The 21386-nt window shown below is 33.3% G+C and overlaps 2 protein-coding genes and 1 pseudogene across 4 annotated transcripts; 1 reads left to right on the top strand and 2 right to left on the bottom strand.

Moving 5' to 3' along the window:
* Positions 1061-4946, top strand: LOC109346660 (annotated as a pseudogene).
* LOC109344764 (protein indeterminate-domain 12-like) lies at positions 9020-12943 on the bottom strand. The gene is made up of 3 exons (XM_019583513.1): positions 12925-12943; positions 11979-12030; positions 9020-10121 (listed from the first exon to the last, which is right to left on the bottom strand). Exons 1-3 carry the CDS (start codon positions 12941-12943, stop codon positions 9266-9268), a joined length of 927 nt encoding a protein of 308 aa, XP_019439058.1. The 3' UTR covers positions 9020-9265.
* On the bottom strand, positions 14295-18426 carry LOC109346658 (protein indeterminate-domain 12-like). Of its 3 annotated transcripts, none has more exons than XM_019586346.1 (4): positions 17827-18426; positions 17254-17650; positions 14885-15396; positions 14295-14851 (listed from the first exon to the last, which is right to left on the bottom strand). In XM_019586346.1, exons 1-4 carry the CDS (start codon positions 18239-18241, stop codon positions 14541-14543), a joined length of 1635 nt encoding a protein of 544 aa, XP_019441891.1. In that variant the 5' UTR covers positions 18242-18426; the 3' UTR covers positions 14295-14540. The 3 variants fall into 3 exon arrangements, with proteins under 3 accessions (XP_019441891.1, XP_019441892.1, XP_019441890.1); XM_019586347.1 differs by having other exon boundaries at positions 14295-14600; positions 14649-15396; positions 17827-18422; XM_019586345.1 differs by having other exon boundaries at positions 14295-15396; positions 17827-18416.

The following is a 21386-nucleotide window of genomic DNA, read 5'->3' as shown; positions in this document are numbered from 1 at the left end:
GGGTCGGGTTTTTTATGGTGATATTGGAAGCCATGAGAGGGTAATTGATTTGTATGATATTGGAATTTTTCTATTTCCATGGACATGATGTAAAATTAATCTTTGTTTTTCCATTGTTTGAAGGTTCCTCATCCATTTCATTGATTAAGCACCAAGAAGGCATTGATCCTCCTTGCCTTAGACCACAAACTCATGATTTGCTGGGTTTTGGTATTGAAGGTGCCTATCTGTCTTTGGAAGGTGTTCCTGAACAAATTTACTTAGCACAGGTCAAAATCCAATACCTAAGATTATACACCTTCGTTTATTTATTTCATAGCTTGACAGTGTCATATTTTTTAAGGATTTAATATATATACACCGAGAGTAATACAAATCAACAGTGGATATGTGTTGACAGTGTAAAAAACTTTACATCGTCAGTACACATATTTTAAACTCATTTTTTAAAGGAATTTTGGTGACTTGTACTTCAGCTGCCAATTATGAACAGTGATGCTGAGGAGAGGGTTCAATTGGAAACTCTAAGGGAAAACATTCAGATCGTTAGTGCATTTATCCTCACTATTTTGTCATGTAGTCTATAATTATGCATGGTACATTGTTATTCCTAATAGGATTTTTTACTTGGAGTTCTAATTTAAGCAAGTTGTTGTCTGCAGCCTCCATTTTTGGCGGCAAAAGAACTATCTTCTATAAATTTGTGGCTGCAAACAAGGTAAGGTATATGTATTCTTCCTTTTCTTGATGTATTGTTCTATGCCATGGCATGAATTTGTTTCCACTTGCAATGGTGGAGGCGCTCCATGTCAGGAACATGCTATCAGTTTATGTGGAAAATCAAATCGTCGTTATGGCTTGCTGATGCTCTAATCTAGTTAATGTGTAAACTAATGTAATAGTAAATAACTGGAACTCTATTTGCTTCTTCATGTTTTTCAGTGTTGATTTCCCAGGCCCTATCTGGATTCAACTGTATCATCAATTACTACTCATTATCGTGATTCATGAACTAATATTTTTTGGGTCTAGTTTTAAATTATTACAAATCAACATTTTTTTGTATAGTTGTTACAAATGAACTGATGAGCTTCGTTAAAATAGGTTACAAAAAATAAACTAAAACACAAAATGTTTTAATTGTGCTTAGTGATTCACATACTGATACAGTTTGGTAAAGTTCCTTTCTAGGTATTTCAGTTACTTACTCTAATAGTCCTTCTCAACCTTCTTTCCTTCCCCAATCCCCTTTCTGCCCTTCTCTAACAGAACCAAATTCTCTGCAGTTGTTTTGTGGTGTCCTTCTGCTAGTCCCTCACTCTATCCAATGCCTATATATGGGGAAGCTTCCAATCACACGTATTCTAAAGAAGCATAATGAGAAAAAGACAATACAAGAGAACTACTGTATAATGGATGCACTCACTGATTGTTAGGCTCCCTGTGTGTGTACACTGTATTTGCCTAATTAATAGTGTTATAAAGATGGAGTAGACATACAATAAGATAGCAATGAATGTGCTAGAGGGAAAGCACGTGTAGCACCTATTATCTAAAAGATGGTACAATATTGCCTTAGATGGTTTAGCTATGTGAGGATAAGACCTTTTGAAGTACCATTAAGAAGAGTAGATTAGGTGGAGGATATTCTAACAGTTATGAGCAAAGAGAGAGACAAGAAAAACTATAGGTTAAACCATTAAAAAGTACTCGGATTAAAATGGCAGTTCTAAATGAATGGTTTACAATAAGGTCACACTGTTATAGTGACGTCATTTGGTCATGTAGTCGACCTCATCTATTGGGAAAAGGCTTCTGTGTTGGTGTTTGTATGTTTGGTTGTTAAAATGGTATTAGCACAAACACACTACTTATTTAGGTATGTCCGATTGACAATGTGCATTTTCTTTTACTCTATAAATTTCTTAGTTGCCTTTCCCTTGCTCACTACATATCATTAATTTCACCACTGTTCTTTGCCTGCAGGTTCCACCATGTAGATAGTGATGATTTGACCCTTGCTATTAACTTTTGGTGGAGATCCAACATTATGTCTTCCATGTTGGAACACATGGATGCTTATTATTTGCGCAGAATATTGAGAAGGTACTGGTGAAGTTGTCTGTTAAAATTTGTCACTGAATAGATGCTTGTGTTATAAGCTGACATTTGATTGTTATTTTTCTTTTCAAATGACCCAATGGATACATTCGAAGACTGATTGACAAAGAAATGGTATGTGCTTCACTTGGATATGTCATTTACTGCAGATAATATTAATAAGGCCCACCTTTATCTTTTTCCTCCACTTGTTGAGTGTTTGGGGATTGGAGAATAGACCCTACTTTGTTCATTAGTTTACTTGTGACCAATCTGCATATTTATATATGTAAACAGTTTATTTAGGACAGTTATTTTCAATTTCAATTTAGGACAGGACGAGCTACTGCTTAAGTTGGGAATTGGTAAAACCCCTATGCATGCATATAAGCTGCATGATAATGGACAATCAGGTAAATTAATCATAAGATAGCTGCTAATAATGATGAAATTGTTGTCTCCTTATAGGAAAAATAATTTTCCACCTTAGCTTTTCACCCATAGCTCTCTAACTGGTCTTGATAATTTTGTTACCAGATCATGGCGATGACAATTATAGTCAGATGTTGAAAGGGATGGATTTAAAAGAGGAAAGACTTCAAGAGTGAAACACATTGCTTGAATTAGAACCTGCTGCCGCAAAGGTGCTTCATGACCTTGTTTCTTTGGTTCACAACCATGTTGGTGCTAACCAGGACCAGCAATCACTCTCAGCTTCTGTAAATGTTAATGAGCTTAGAGAGAGTGATAAATGTGAGAAAAAAGTGAATTTCAACTGGAGAGATGATCCAATTGCCAAAATTCTCTGGGATGTCGAATCACAAACTCTTCAAAATGTCTTTCTTGCTATGGCGGTGAGTTTGTCACCTACAAAGCTTGCAAATGCCAAAAATGTTTGGTGTCTTAATGCATTCTTGATACTTTGAGCTGTGACTTGGGTGTTTTAATTGTGATTAAACAAGCTTACGAAGTTATGATTGACATATTGCAAGTTGACAGCTACATTTTGTTTTATGTTTCTCATTCTCTTGGGAATGATTTCATGTGATTCTCTTCCATGAGAATAATTTACCTACTTGTAAGGGAGCTGGTTTTCCTTTGCATTTCCTGTGTTCTGTAAAATGATGCTTGGGTTGGAGGTGTTTGAGAATTTTGTTTGTCTTATTAGGATAGGGGCACTATGACTACTTCTTTCTGTTTTACATATTGTGCTCCATCCTTTTTCCAATTATCAATGTTATTGGAGCTACTGCTTCTTCTGCAACTCATATCGTATACTAATCTCGTTTTTCATCCATGATCGTGGGGCTATTTGTTTGATAATTGATAGTTCTAAGTAGTACTATATTATTTGGTTTCAATTATATTGACCCATTAACTATTTTCAGCACAACTTCTCAAGAACATTAGAGGCTTTTGTACTGCATGTACTTTCACCAATTGGGGCTGAAGTCATTTCTCAAAAAATTGATGAGATGGATCAACAAATTCTTGAGGAAGATCGGTACGATACTTATTAATATCTTGGTAAGTATTTCATGTGATTGTTTGTCAAGAAAGTAACATCTAGTTTATAATTACAGGAGTAGATTCTATGAGGTTTTCTTCAGTGCATTTGATGACCAATCTGCAGCAATGAATTTAATTCTAAAAGGGAAAGAGTCATTCACTCAACAGGTAATTGCTGTACTGTAGACGTTTGTTGAATGAGCTATTGCTGGGAACACCGTGAAGTTATTTCCATCCCAGTTTCAATTACTGCTGCACTAATCATGAAGCATATCTGGGCATGCATGATTGGCTTTTCATCTGTGTCACTACTGTATGGCAATAATTGCACTTTTTAAATCTTAATAACATCTATTACATGTCCTATTCTTGCTACTCTAACTTCATTTCTAGCATTTGGTTTTTCATGATGTCTATTATTGTTTTTTATGCCTTACCTTTACTTTCGTGGCATATTCTTTGTGTCATTTTCAATTTGGATTCAAACTCATTATGGTTTTCTGACCAAACGAGCTGTTTTTGATTTCTTGGAATTTAGTGCTTTTGACAATTTTGACTGCCTTCAATTTTTCTGTATTTTTTCCCGTGAGAGGGACAGATTTCCTAAATATACTTTGAGATGGCATCTTCTCTCTTTACAATTGTGTATATCCTCATTATTTCAGTGCATGAGCATCTGACATTGGTCCCTGCATGTGCATTGAGACTCTAGTTTCACTGTCATACACGAGAGAGAATATGCTATTTGGGTTATTAGATTTTTGCAGTTTTCAGACAAATAGTGATTTAAACGTAATGTGTGCTAATTAAACTAAACCAAAGCGAATTATATTACATGCTGGATAAATTAAGAATGTGCACAATTTTGATGGCGGTTGAATTGAAAATCTTATTTTCTTTTCATTTCTTACCTTTCTTTTTCCTGTGTGGTTTAGGCATTCAAGAGCGTAATGGGAAAATTTGTCGGACTGCGTCTGGAAAGCTCAAAGCCAGGGTCAGATGAGATGCCTAGTTAAGTGAACCCGATGGATGAATTGGCCCATCAAGTACCTTCAGAGAGCAAATTGGTGCATATTTGAAACTGAAGCTTTTCTTGGTCGAAAATTGCTAGTTAAGTATCTCCATGGCTCATTCAACGGGTGTCAGAATCAAAGTGTAGGTCTGCAGAAAACGGGGTGGAATAGTTAACATTATAACCACATGTAGAAAATTGTGTAGAAGTGAGGCGACATTGGATGATCATCACTAATATGAATAGTGTTCAGCATCTTATGTGTAATTACTTAATACCAGTTGTATATGCTTTTAAATAACAAATTGGAATTCTATTGGGTTGATTCTGTGATCCCACCGTTCATTTTTTCCTTTCTTAATAAGAAATCCCATCGAAGCTAAACCAGATTACTATACCAAAAACAATAGACTCTCAGTGTAAGTAACTAACTAATTATGGTTTCTCCTTGAAATTCTTCATGTTTAACCTGGACTGGAACGATTAAAGGCGTGATAGAAACTGTGATTTTGATTTGAAATAATGACCAAAGTCATTATTTAGGATCTGATTTATGTAGGCAAGGTGGACAAATTATTGCTAGTAACCAGTAACACAAGTTGAGGAAGAATCTTCCCTTCGTGTGCAAATCTAATGTTACTGTGCACACTTTTATGTTTAGTTATATTTGTTGGCATGTCATTAGTATCTGCACTCTGCAGCATTGTTCTCTTTGTTTAAGCTAGATTATGAAGAAATTCAAGCAGGCATCACTAGTATATGCATTCAGCTGTATGCAATCTTTGTTTAGGGGCTTGAAACAGAACCATGGTGCCTAAATCAAAGCCATGAAAGTTCTATTTCAATTATAATAATACAGTTAGAAATTTAATCCTAGATGCTTATTGAAGATTGGTTTTTGTAGTGGGTATTTATCCAAGATTGCATTGAAATTGCAACCTTTATATCTGTCATATTTGTGGAGTGGATGGTAGGATTTGTAGCAGAAGGAAAAAGGGGAGAGTAGCACTGTAAAGAAAGTTTAGGTAATTATTAGGATTGTAAGGAATAAACAGGAAGAAAAGTAAGGTTTGATGAGATGAGATGAGATTCCCTAGTGGAAGATGACACATACAAGTATGTTGAGAGAGAAAGAAAGAAAGAAAGAGGAGGGAATAGAAGAGGCTTTTGGTTTGTCCCCTTGTGCTGCAGAGGGATATTAAAAGAGCCAGTCTTTTTAAGTAGGCAAATGAGATGTATTGTACCTTAATCCTGCAACTTACAAATATACTTTCTAAAAGCTTGGATATACCATAACACCCAAAATCTTGATATACCATAAAACCCCACATTACCCCTTTTGTTAATCCCAATGCTCTTTTCCCTTACCCTCTCTTTTGCAGTGAATATACCCAGTTTTTAGTGGCAGGGAACATTTTCCATTCCTTTTGCTACCTTATATGCTGAGCATGGAAGTGCAACTTTAATACCAACCTTAATAATTTCCCACTATTAAGTATATTTTTGGAGGCTTTTATTATACACTTTCTCTTTGCTTCATTTTCAATATGGCATTGGCATTCTATTTGAGGAGCTTTACAAAGACCAACTAAAGAATAGACATGCAAATTTTGAAGGGTTAATCCTTTGGAAAACCATGAGCAGATAATTATGAGAGTTTCTTTTCTGTGAGGGGGTTTATGTGTCTCATTTTCATTCACTCTTAGGATCATTGTTAAAACTTGACAAATTGGTGGCTCATAAGTAGTTAAACATTCTTTATATTGACTTAGCTAATGTTGAATTACATTTATGAATTTAGTTGCCACCCAAAGGCTATGATGTGCACAAAATTTGATAAAGTGTTTACAAAAAGAAGTCTGAGAATTATAATTCAAACTTTCAAAGCACAAATACATATACACCACAAGCTTTTTTTCCCATAATCGTTGACATTTTACCCTTTATTTTCTTTTCTCTTTTCCTTTTAATTGATTACCACTATTTGTAACCCGGACCACAATCACACTCAGCACAAATACATATACACCATAAGCTTAGTTTACCTTTTAACTCATGCTTATACCCCTTGCTCACTTGCTCCTCTTTATAAAAGGCTCTATTTCTTGAACCCATCCATTTTTATCCTTCATCCCTCAAGAAAAAGTGACGAGGAAAAGAATTTCTTGGAATTTGGTTAATGCTTTGGGCAATAAATGTTGCCAACCCCAACATTCCCAAAGTTGATAAACCGTAGTTGCTTTAGGATTCTCAAGTCTTCATTTGGAATGGAATGAAGTTAAATAGATTTTGCTATGAAAGTGAACACATGCATGTATGTAGAAATGTTTTTTTCTTAACTTGTCTGCTCCAATTTATTAACTTGGTTGCCTTATCTTTGCACCCTTTTCACTATTTATATATATATATATATATATAGATGAATGATCATTTTACACCGAAGTTAAGTCACACTAGTTACACTCAATCTCAGTCAATCTAACAATGGACCAAATGTGACATCATGCACTATGGTTTATAATATGTTTGGTAATTGCAATCATTTAGTGGCCTCAGACTCACGGGCTACACTTTAGAATTTCACAAAGAGATGAGCTGTTTCACTTTGTTTTTCCATTCACAAAGATTGTTTGGGTAAATATGTGAATTAAAAATAATAATGACTTACTTGACCCTTATGCATGCATGGCACAAATAGAGACAAAAGCTAGGGACATAAGATTTGTGGCATTTAGCTATTAAATCCAAAAAAATAGCGTCACTTCTTGAATACAAGCTTGACAATCTCCATCATTTGCTATCTGGACAAAGACTTGCACCAAATTAGTATACAAATAATGTTAACAAATCACAAGCTCCCATACAACCACAACCAATATATTTTACATGTAACCTTACTCGTGGGAACAATCTTTTTTTTAGTATTAATTATTTGTTTCTTATTATAACATTTTTTATGAAGAGTTCAGACCATGTGCAAAAGTGTTATGTCATTCCTAAAGTTGTATGGCTATGGAGGATGACCCACCCGCATGTGATAACCTCATCTAAGTAATAACCTCTCTCACACGCATTCTTTATTTTCATAACTCGGAATATATATCATTCGCATTTATGAATTTTACACATATCAATTGCTCTTCACATACATTTTTCTACAGAATTTTTATTTACTAAATTGATTCTTAAGTTGTATAAGATCATATGATATGCTCCTTTATTTGTTAATATCTAACAACTTATTTAGTATACAAACTGTATGTCGATATTTATAATCTATCATGCAACATTGCTAGTCTTTTTTTGGTAATCAAAATATATTATATAAGTAAAAGAGTACCAAGATTACAAGAATTTATAAGGGTAAGACAAAAGTAAAACACATAATTACAACCATAGGCTAATCTAGGAGCAATAGGAAACTAGACATTCCCATGGATTACATTTTCATTAGAAATATGGCATTACAATGTGATCACTTTTTCGTGACCACATCTGCTGTTCCACTCCATGCACCACTTCATATACTATCAACTTAGATTGGCTGAAAAAATTATTTAATTTAAAATTATAATTATTAAATATATTTTTGGCCAATCACATCTCTTGACACATGGAGTGACACAAAACTATGAGATAGTATATGTGCTCCCCACTTTTTCCTTGTATCTAGATTCATTACATTCTCCACAATTTGATGTATAGAGGTCTTGGTAGAGTTGAATATGATCTCATTTTTTCAAAGATTGGAACTCATGGATAATGGTAAGTAACTTCTTGAGATTAACTTAACTTTTCCATACATGTATACACTTGAGATCAAACCCATGATATTATGCTTGAAGAAACCATTAAAATACCAATTGTGTTGGGCTGGTTGGTATTGGATATAACTCAACTCATCTAGTTTATTTATATAATGTATTTAGTATAAGCATGGTTTTTATAACAACAAAGACATGAACATGATAATGGAAGAATCTAAAGTATACAGAACTAAGTTTTTTTCTTTTAAAAATAGACCTAGACGAAATCCACATATATCTAAATGACTAGCAAAAATACAAATTAAATAAACCAAATTTCGGTAGTATGTAGCACACAAGAGATGAAAAGCTGGCACGACAAAGATAGGACATTGATAACAACAAAAGACTAATGATTATAATGTTGCATGTGACATTTTCTCTGTTTTCACACTGACAACAAAGAAAGGCCACTATCGTCGCTCTCCTTAACTTCCATCATCTGTGCAATACACACAAGCTATCACACTCTACTACTTCAGAAGATTGAACAAACTAATTCTAAATAATTCCACATTCACATGAATGATATACCAATATCATCTACACATTTTATATAACAGATATAGTTCATAACAACTAATTAATATTCAGCACTAAAATGTATGTATATTATAGGTACGTAACAAATTAAAACTGAATAGAAACAAGATTCTAAACTGGTGCGTGGTATTTAAAAAATGGGGTCTCTCAATAGTACATTCATGACTCATCAACAAAACAGAAAGAAATTAAAACATTGTCGTTGAAAGTGGGAAAAATACATATTCTTATGATCAAGGGGACGAAATAAGGCAAACTAGATTGCCGATTTTACCCTTGTGATTTTGAAATTGTGTTAACAATTCCCCCATGACTCAGGGGCAGTGGTTGTCCCAATGAATCCAAAACCACCTTGTTGTTGGGACTTGAACTGTGATGAGTGGAGATGGTGCTCATAAGGTTGGTGGTGGTTCTGGTACTCTACATTTCCGGTGAACGTTAGCATATCCTTCACGTTAATGCTAACTTCAACCGCATTTCCACCACTGTCTCCTCGGCCGCCACCGCCATTAGCTAGCCCTAGAAAGTCCCTTGTCTCATTCTTGCTTAGCCCCTTCATGTTGATGTAGTGATGATGATCAGGTATCACCGAGTTGTTGAGTTGAGCCATTGTTCCAAACTCGCCCATGCTGAGTTGAGTCACGTGATGAGTCACATGCTGTTGTTGGTCACCACCAACGGATACGGTGGTGGAGGCATTAGGGCCTGTGATGGCAGAAGCACCAACAGTTGCTGCTTTCTGCAGCAATGCAGTGGCTGAGAGATATGCTGATGTGACAGAGTTTGAAGAGTTTTGTGAGTGCATGTAGAGGTTCCTGAAAGGTGAGGAGGTTATTATGCCCTTGGAGTGATGAAGAAATGAAGGGCTATTGTTGCTGTTGTTGTTGTGGGGTATGTGAAAGTTTTGAGCTTCAGGCTTGATGTTGTGGAAAGCAGTGGTAATGTTGCTAGGGTTAGGGTTTTCATGTGAAGGGTCCCATGGATTGAGGGTGGTGAATTGATTTTGGAAATTTTGTTGTTGAGATGGGAAACAGAAGAGAGATTGGGGTAATGGGTTTGTGGTGTTGTTGGCTATTTGGTTTGCTGACATTCTTGCACTTTCTTCAGCCAATGCATCACAAAATGCTCTATGAGTTATGAAACTGTCCTTCCTGCAGTTTTTACATACATAAAAAAACAAAATTGTATTATCTCATGTGCTGCATAATGTTAGTTTAAAAAGACTATATTATAATATTATTTGTATGTTTATCTGCTATGGATAACTAAGGCCTACACCTATCTTGGAAATAAATGAAACAAAAAATGAGAAATCTAGCATTTCTTTTCCCAAAATGGTAAATGTGTAGAGATTAGATATACAAATAAAATATGGTCATTCTTATGTATGTAGCATAGGGACTAGGGAGGGTTAGTTTTGAAAATGCAGGAGTGGAGTATGGTGGTTTCCAATATTATTTTTTTATGTAAGAAATGTTAAGAAAGTGAGTGGGTTTAGACCATTAACTATTTTCTTTGAGGGAAAAAAGTTATAAATGGAATTAGATGAGGTATTAGGTACGGTATGAGATTGAGGTTCAAATAATCAATGTTGAATGCAAATGTGAATTTTGCATAAGAAGGAGAGACATATTACGTCATTGTAGAGTGTGTAGGGTGTGTCCCTTTTGCAAAAAGGTTAGGAAAGTCGTGCATGGTGGAGGGGTATAGTAGCAGGGATCACAGAGAGTGAAGTGTCAATGGCATGGACCAAATAGAACGTGAGTTGTGTCCCAGAGTCAAATTTAAAGGAGAAAGAGAGGACCAGAAATTAATGATAATTATTGATGCATGGAGGCCATTTTTATATGATGAGAATGACCTTAATGATTCAAATTTATGCATGAATATATCATCAGGGTTTAAAATATATTGGCTCCATAAGTTCAAGGATTATTGGTAATGTTGTTATGATTTTAATGGAAACTAATAAATCTCATGCACGCCACAAAGATAAACAATAAAAATGAATCCACCATGAAGCTATAAGAAAGCAACTTAGCAAAGATTTTTTTGCAAATTTATCAGATTTCACAATGATGAAAGTTCAGAGAAAAATAAAATAAAATTAAGAGAAAGTAAGAAATCATCACAAGCCTTTCGAACTATATTACTTATTCTACTTTTCAGTAGACGAAAATAGATCTCCATCATTTTCTTTGAGAATGCAGCCACTCAATATACACACTTATGTGCATCTCTATATATATATATGAAGAGAGAAATAGTAGATGTCTAGAAAACTATTGAGCACACTCTCTGACACACTTGGAACTTTTGTGTAGCCTTACACCCCTACAAGATGAAGATTTAAAATATTTGGACATAATACAAAAAATAGTATAACATGCATGTGCGTGCATCATAAGGTTTTTTTTTATAAAAAAAAAGTTTGCTATTGAGTCACAGATAATACAGTAGATAAAAACAAAAGATGTGTGGATTGTGTTTTTTCTGTTGTTGCCGCAAATTCATTTGGCATTTTTAGAATTCACAAACAGGTAAAGTTGTTTCAGCCTCTCCTTCAATTGACACTTGTAATAGCTAGTGTCCAATTTCATGCAACCTGCCATGGCAATTAAGCATTTATAGTAGAAATAAATTGATGGACAAATCTAGCTTACCATTCTCATGTTCCAACAAAGATCTTCTGGAAAGAAAACATTAAGAGGACCATTTTATATAACATGAGAGTCTGCAATGTTTTCTTACTCTCTAATAAGTGAACTCAGAATTATATTTACATATCACAGAAGTCCATCTATAAAGTAAAAACTAAGAAGAATTGGATTATTTAAATTAAGTAAGAAAACATCAAAAACAAAATATGGATATTTAAAAAAAGTGTTTAAATGAGGTCTTTGGCCTTGAATTGATTCCATTTTCTCATAATTATCCAGATTGAAACAAAAGCAACATAGTACAGTTATGAACACAATTTAAAACCTTAAATATAAGGTAATTAGTACCTGGAAAAAAGGGTTCCACAATCACATCTATACTCTCTAGTACCACATATCCCTCAAGAAAAAGTGACGAGGAAAAGAATTTCTTGGAATTTGGTTAATGCTTTGGGCAATAAATGTTGCCAACCCCAACATTCCCAAAGTTGATAAACCGTAGTTGCTTTAGGATTCTCAAGTCTTCATTTGGAATGGAATGAAGTTAAATAGATTTTGCTATGAAAGTGAACACATGCATGTATGTAGAAATGTTTTTTTCTTAACTTGTCTGCTCCAATTTATTAACTTGGTTGCCTTATCTTTGCACCCTTTTCACTATTTATATATATATATATATATATAGATGAATGATCATTTTACACCGAAGTTAAGTCACACTAGTTACACTCAATCTCAGTCAATCTAACAATGGACCAAATGTGACATCATGCACTATGGTTTATAATATGTTTGGTAATTGCAATCATTTAGTGGCCTCAGACTCACGGGCTACACTTTAGAATTTCACAAAGAGATGAGCTGTTTCACTTTGTTTTTCCATTCACAAAGATTGTTTGGGTAAATATGTGAATTAAAAATAATAATGACTTACTTGACCCTTATGCATGCATGGCACAAATAGAGACAAAAGCTAGGGACATAAGATTTGTGGCATTTAGCTATTAAATCCAAAAAAATAGCGTCACTTCTTGAATACAAGCTTGACAATCTCCATCATTTGCTATCTGGACAAAGACTTGCACCAAATTAGTATACAAATAATGTTAACAAATCACAAGCTCCCATACAACCACAACCAATATATTTTACATGTAACCTTACTCGTGGGAACAATCTTTTTTTTAGTATTAATTATTTGTTTCTTATTATAACATTTTTTATGAAGAGTTCAGACCATGTGCAAAAGTGTTATGTCATTCCTAAAGTTGTATGGCTATGGAGGATGACCCACCCGCATGTGATAACCTCATCTAAGTAATAACCTCTCTCACACGCATTCTTTATTTTCATAACTCGGAATATATATCATTCGCATTTATGAATTTTACACATATCAATTGCTCTTCACATACATTTTTCTACAGAATTTTTATTTACTAAATTGATTCTTAAGTTGTATAAGATCATATGATATGCTCCTTTATTTGTTAATATCTAACAACTTATTTAGTATACAAACTGTATGTCGATATTTATAATCTATCATGCAACATTGCTAGTCTTTTTTTGGTAATCAAAATATATTATATAAGTAAAAGAGTACCAAGATTACAAGAATTTATAAGGGTAAGACAAAAGTAAAACACATAATTACAACCATAGGCTAATCTAGGAGCAATAGGAAACTAGACATTCCCATGGATTACATTTTCATTAGAAATATGGCATTACAATGTGATCACTTTTTCGTGACCACATCTGCTGTTCCACTCCATGCACCACTTCATATACTATCAACTTAGATTGGCTGAAAAAATTATTTAATTTAAAATTATAATTATTAAATATATTTTTGGCCAATCACATCTCTTGACACATGGAGTGACACAAAACTATGAGATAGTATATGTGCTCCCCACTTTTTCCTTGTATCTAGATTCATTACATTCTCCACAATTTGATGTATAGAGGTCTTGGTAGAGTTGAATATGATCTCATTTTTTCAAAGATTGGAACTCATGGATAATGGTAAGTAACTTCTTGAGATTAACTTAACTTTTCCATACATGTATACACTTGAGATCAAACCCATGATATTATGCTTGAAGAAACCATTAAAATACCAATTGTGTTGGGCTGGTTGGTATTGGATATAACTCAACTCATCTAGTTTATTTATATAATGTATTTAGTATAAGCATGGTTTTTATAACAACAAAGACATGAACATGATAATGGAAGAATCTAAAGTATACAGAACTAAGTTTTTTTCTTTTAAAAATAGACCTAGACGAAATCCACATATATCTAAATGACTAGCAAAAATACAAATTAAATAAACCAAATTTCGGTAGTATGTAGCACACAAGAGATGAAAAGCTGGCACGACAAAGATAGGACATTGATAACAACAAAAGACTAATGATTATAATGTTGCATGTGACATTTTCTCTGTTTTCACACTGACAACAAAGAAAGGCCACTATCGTCGCTCTCCTTAACTTCCATCATCTGTGCAATACACACAAGCTATCACACTCTACTACTTCAGAAGATTGAACAAACTAATTCTAAATAATTCCACATTCACATGAATGATATACCAATATCATCTACACATTTTATATAACAGATATAGTTCATAACAACTAATTAATATTCAGCACTAAAATGTATGTATATTATAGGTACGTAACAAATTAAAACTGAATAGAAACAAGATTCTAAACTGGTGCGTGGTATTTAAAAAATGGGGTCTCTCAATAGTACATTCATGACTCATCAACAAAACAGAAAGAAATTAAAACATTGTCGTTGAAAGTGGGAAAAATACATATTCTTATGATCAAGGGGACGAAATAAGGCAAACTAGATTGCCGATTTTACCCTTGTGATTTTGAAATTGTGTTAACAATTCCCCCATGACTCAGGGGCAGTGGTTGTCCCAATGAATCCAAAACCACCTTGTTGTTGGGACTTGAACTGTGATGAGTGGAGATGGTGCTCATAAGGTTGGTGGTGGTTCTGGTACTCTACATTTCCGGTGAACGTTAGCATATCCTTCACGTTAATGCTAACTTCAACCGCATTTCCACCACTGTCTCCTCGGCCGCCACCGCCATTAGCTAGCCCTAGAAAGTCCCTTGTCTCATTCTTGCTTAGCCCCTTCATGTTGATGTAGTGATGATGATCAGGTATCACCGAGTTGTTGAGTTGAGCCATTGTTCCAAACTCGCCCATGCTGAGTTGAGTCACGTGATGAGTCACATGCTGTTGTTGGTCACCACCAACGGATACGGTGGTGGAGGCATTAGGGCCTGTGATGGCAGAAGCACCAACAGTTGCTGCTTTCTGCAGCAATGCAGTGGCTGAGAGATATGCTGATGTGACAGAGTTTGAAGAGTTTTGTGAGTGCATGTAGAGGTTCCTGAAAGGTGAGGAGGTTATTATGCCCTTGGAGTGATGAAGAAATGAAGGGCTATTGTTGCTGTTGTTGTTGTGGGGTATGTGAAAGTTTTGAGCTTCAGGCTTGATGTTGTGGAAAGCAGTGGTAATGTTGCTAGGGTTAGGGTTTTCATGTGAAGGGTCCCATGGATTGAGGGTGGTGAATTGATTTTGGAAATTTTGTTGTTGAGATGGGAAACAGAAGAGAGATTGGGGTAATGGGTTTGTGGTGTTGTTGGCTATTTGGTTTGCTGACATTCTTGCACTTTCTTCAGCCAATGCATCACAAAATGCTCTATGAGTTATGAAACTGTCCTTCCTGCAGTTTTTACATACATAAAAAAACAAAATTGTATTATCTCATGTGCTGCATAATGTTAGTTTAAAAAGACTATATTATAATATTATTTGTATGTTTATCTGCTATGGATAACTAAGGCCTACACCTATCTTGGAAATAAATGAAACAAAAAATGAGAAATCTAGCATTTCTTTTCCCAAAATGGTAAATGTGTAGAGATTAGATATACAAATAAAATATGGTCATTCTTATGTATGTAGCATAGGGACTAGGGAGGGTTAGTTTTGAAAATGCAGGAGTGGAGTATGGTGGTTTCCAATATTATTTTTTTATGTAAGAAATGTTAAGAAAGTGAGTGGGTTTAGACCATTAACTATTTTCTTTGAGGGAAAAAAGTTATAAATGGAATTAGATGAGGTATTAGGTACGGTATGAGATTGAGGTTCAAATAATCAATGTTGAATGCAAATGTGAATTTTGCATAAGAAGGAGAGACATATTACGTCATTGTAGAGTGTGTAGGGTGTGTCCCTTTTGCAAAAAGGTTAGGAAAGTCGTGCATGGTGGAGGGGTATAGTAGCAGGGATCACAGAGAGTGAAGTGTCAATGGCATGGACCAAATAGAACGTGAGTTGTGTCCCAGAGTCAAATTTAAAGGAGAAAGAGAGGACCAGAAATTAATGATAATTATTGATGCATGGAGGCCATTTTTATATGATGAGAATGACCTTAATGATTCAAATTTATGCATGAATATATCATCAGGGTTTAAAATATATTGGCTCCATAAGTTCAAGGATTATTGGTAATGTTGTTATGATTTTAATGGAAACTAATAAATCTCATGCACGCCACAAAGATAAACAATAAAAATGAATCCACCATGAAGCTATAAGAAAGCAACTTAGCAAAGATTTTTTTGCAAATTTATCAGATTTCACAATGATGAAAGTTCAGAGAAAAATAAAATAAAATTAAGAGAAAGTAAGAAATCATCACAAGCCTTTCGAACTATATTACTTATTCTACTTTTCAGTAGACGAAAATAGATCTCCATCATTTTCTTTGAGAATGCAGCCACTCAATATACACACTTATGTGCATCTCTATATATATATATGAAGAGAGAAATAGTAGATGTCTAGAAAACTATTGAGCACACTCTCTGACACACTTGGAACTTTTGTGTAGCCTTACACCCCTACAAGATGAAGATTTAAAATATTTGGACATAATACAAAAAATAGTATAACATGCATGTGCGTGCATCATAAGGTTTTTTTTTATAAAAAAAAAGTTTGCTATTGAGTCACAGATAATACAGTAGATAAAAACAAAAGATGTGTGGATTGTGTTTTTTCTGTTGTTGCCGCAAATTCATTTGGCATTTTTAGAATTCACAAACAGGTAAAGTTGTTTCAGCCTCTCCTTCAATTGACACTTGTAATAGCTAGTGTCCAATTTCATGCAACCTGCCATGGCAATTAAGCATTTATAGTAGAAATAAATTGATGGACAAATCTAGCTTACCATTCTCATGTTCCAACAAAGATCTTCTGGAAAGAAAACATTAAGAGGACCATTTTATATAACATGAGAGTCTGCAATGTTTTCTTACTCTCTAATAAGTGAACTCAGAATTATATTTACATATCACAGAAGTCCATCTATAAAGTAAAAACTAAGAAGAATTGGATTATTTAAATTAAGTAAGAAAACATCAAAAACAAAATATGGATATTTAAAAAAAGTGTTTAAATGAGGTCTTTGGCCTTGAATTGATTCCATTTTCTCATAATTATCCAGATTGAAACAAAAGCAACATAGTACAGTTATGAACACAATTTAAAACCTTAAATATAAGGTAATTAGTACCTGGAAAAAAGGGTTCCACAATCACATCTATACTCTCTAGTACCACATGTTTTAGAGTGAGCTTTCCAATCTGACTGAACAGCATAGATCTTAGAGCACTTGTCACACTTCCACTTCTTCTCTCCATGTTTTCTGCAGTAATGTTTCTTAATTCCTGTAAGATCTCCAAGAGCCCTTGATGGGTTGTGGTGAACACATGAAGCCTCAGGGCAAACGTATGCTTTCTTTTTCACCTCTTTGTTGCTCCTTTGCTTCAGCTTCCATGGCAGGTTATGACCTCTCCTATGAAGCTGAAGATTCTGGTCCCTTTGGAAACCCTTGTTGCAGATCTCACACACAAACCTGTTTGTGGCTAGAAGGGTCTTTGGAGATAAGGCAATCACTTCAGCATCTGGGTCTGAAAACATGTACAACATGAAATATTAATTAGACAAAACTAGAAGAAAAAATAATAAGAAAAGTTACCTAGCTGACACACATGTCACACACACACACACACATATATATATATATATTACAGATATTATGTCATCAACAACCAAAAAGCTCAAGAGTTAAATGAACTATATATACCTGGGTTACCAGGGAGGCTTCTCTTTTTCTTGATCTTTAGTTGAGGCTGCTTCTGAGGAGAAATGGACGAGACTAAGTTATTTAATCCACCCAAGTCCTGATGAATTCTTGCACCAGAAGAGAGTACACTGGCTTCTTCTGATATAGAAGTAGAATTGGACATAACTGCAGGGAACATTGCCTTTGAAGAAAAACTCCAAGTAGGAGGAGGAAAAATACAAGGGAAGAAAAGCAAGATACGATATTCTAATGTCTTGGTTTGTTTTTTTGTTTCTTCCTTCCAAATCCTAGCTATATATTTATTACTTGGTCTCTCTCTGTGTGTATGAGAAAGAGAGAGAGTTATAGCTTTGGTTTGGACACAACTAATAATTAAGCTGAACCTTGCTAGTGAATAGGTGGCACAGAGACACATAGACAGAGAAAAGCATAATTGATTTGCTTTGTGATAATAGAAAAAAGATAAATATTTAATTAATTAAATATCTTGAATAGAGGAAGATGATAATGATGATGAAGGGTTATGTTAATTTCAAGTCGCTATCTTAGGCCTTGGATTGCATGTCTGAACAATTATTTCAGACATATATTTTTCTAGCTTTTCTCTGATCTGTATATATAACTATATATGTATGTGCATGTGTGATCTATGTATTAAAATTCATAAAGAGAATCATTGACCATGCAATTAAAATAACAGTAATGCAAAAACAGAAGATTTGCTCAACAAAATCTCAGTACCAAATATCCTAGCATCTCTACTTATATTTATGTTAATATAGTTGAGTGTGCAAGAGAGAAGTGGATGTTTGTATATAATAGCCTAGTAAGAGAAGGTGATGATGACAGTTGAAGACTATGAAGGAAGCAATACTAATTAAATTGTAGTAGGACAAATATTACTTGTTTTGAATGATATCTCATTTCATGTTTCAAGCCAATTACAATTACATATTGTCACCTGAATGAAAAAGTTTTAAAATAAATATAACATTTTAATTAGTCAAAGACAGAAAATGAAGCATCGTTGGAAATAAATGATCTCTTAATTTATGGTATAATGATGGAAGATAAAAATTAAACAAAAATGCAAATAATTTGATTAGAAAAAGGTTAAGAGACTCAAAAGGCTAAGAAGGCTAAGAAGTTTGCAAAATTATTTTTTATTGACTAGTTGAATATTCACCCCTTTTAAATATAGAGATTATTGAATTAAATTTTCACTGGTTAATTTGTCTGGTATTGAATTTTTAACATCATACATGTGACAATCATTAAAATTACTTTTTTGTTATGTATAAAGCTATTATGCTAATAAACATAAATAGTTTTAAAATGATGTACACATTTTTTATTTTATGGCTTAAGTGTGATACAGGCAATTTATATATGTGGAAGAGTGGTTTAATTATCTGTAGTTTTATTTGAAGAAATCAAGTTTAGCAAATTTTCTTATAACAAATGAAACAGTTTTATTCACCAAAAATCAAAGTGATTTATTTGTCAAAAAATTAAACTGTTTTTTTATTTTTCTATATTTTATCTTTATATACATTAAAAAATCTAATCTAAAAACTAGAAAATAAATTAAAAAATGTATCAATCTTGTTGTTAAAATAATATTATATATTTCAAATTTCATCCTTGTATATTTCTCTCACAAAAAATTGAATTAGGCCAATTTCTAGGAAGATCCAACTCACAGGACCAGCGGCATTATTCTTATAACTCTTGTATAATGTTGTTGTACACTAAAAAATGTGGCAATTTTGTTTGAATTTGTTCTGATTTGAAGATAATTCATTGTGAATTCTTTTTAATAAGGATGTTATGGCTAAGCTTTATCTTGATTTGAGTTCAATAAAAAAAAATTAGTTTATTATGTGAGAAATGCATGAATTAAGTTTATACTAAATTACTTTTAGGTACCCAAATGCATGAATTAAGTTTATACTAAATTACTTTTAGGTACCCAACAAAATATGCTAAATTACTTTTTATTCAACATATGACTTCTAATGTTATTACCCATAGTGACGTGAGCTATATGAACATTGGTTCAAGCTATAGGTGTGACCCTTTCCATAACTCAACATCTCATTAAAAACATCAATTATCAAGATTTAAATCTAGTAGTATAAAAATTTATATTTAATCAGTACATCATCATTTATTTGTATTATTTTTTCTGAAATTGACAATATATAAAACTTTTACAATGTTAATGCATATATATTTTTCGCTTAGAAAAGTCAAATATAAAATTATCTAAGAAAACTTTATCACTATATCATATTAAACTTATATTTTTCACTCCTAGATGGTGGAATAACTATCATATATGTTAAGAAAATAATCTCTTTTACAATATATGATTGTTCTTTTCAATAAATGTTGCCTCACATCTTTGATCTAGACTAACATGTTGTTAGTATCATAAATCTAATTAATATTAATTTTGATGATGATTTGGTTAATAACTTCACTCATTATTAAAGATTCCTTGGGTTGAGAATTGAAGATAGATGACGTCGACACTTTTTGTTCATGTAATAAAACACCCAAATCTAAAAAAGGTCGTTTGAATTAATTATGTTAAAGAGGAGCGTTTTTCATTGTATTGGCTTAAGAGAAAGGTAGTACACCTTTGTAAATTATTGTAAGCAACATAGAAGTAGGAGAAGCTAGAAAAGCTTCGTGAAAGTTAAATATCCTATATTAGTTTATAAAAAGATAGTATAGATATATAATAATATTTATCATGTTGCCATGGTCTTGCATCGTTGCGATGGTAGATACTATATACAATAATTCACGTCATGAAAATATCACGTTCTTCAAATTATGTGCATATATACTTTCCTCCCTTATATTATTTGGTTTGTTGAATTTAATATCAAATAATTATTTTCCATTATATCGATCTTGAGGATTTTCTGCCACTATCTTTCAGAGTTATTCTCTTACATCCTAGTTTGTAGAGAAAGTGCTGAAGCAAACCCCACTAACGAGAATTTTGCAAAGGTTTCTTCTTTTCTTCTTTTCTCCCTCTTTATTCCAAACCCAAATATAAAGCTATTGAAGAATAGCACAAATTGTCCATTTTATCCATTTCATTTATGAAAATCAGCTTAGGTTTGCTTTTTAAATTGCATTTGCTTGAAGGTCAAAATTGTATTTTTGTGTATAAACTTATGGGCATTCACTTACTTTAAACCACATTTCATAAAACTTAGGCGTGTATGAAATAGGACCCATGACAAGTATTTGCAGCCAATTTCATATTTGTTCTCCACATGTTATATGTATTTATAATTTGGAATCCTATGTAGGATTTCATCCAAGCTCTTGAAATAGATTCAATTTTATTTCTAATTAGTAAAACTGGTTGAAAATTAGCATTTATTCGATATTTGAAAAGTCATGCCCTGAAGATTTAAGTCCAATAAATTAATGTGTTTGGTAAACATTTATATAAACTTGCTAATATTTGATAAAATGATACGAAATAGTTTTAAGTTAAGGAATCATACACAAGTCACTTTAAGATTCATATCAAG

This window comes from Lupinus angustifolius, chromosome LG04 (genome assembly GCF_001865875.1).
Source record: "Lupinus angustifolius cultivar Tanjil chromosome LG04, LupAngTanjil_v1.0, whole genome shotgun sequence".
Lineage (NCBI taxonomy): Eukaryota > Viridiplantae > Streptophyta > Magnoliopsida > Fabales > Fabaceae > Lupinus > Lupinus angustifolius.
Note: the sequence above shows the minus strand (reverse complement) of the source record. Positions and strands in the feature narration are given on the sequence as shown.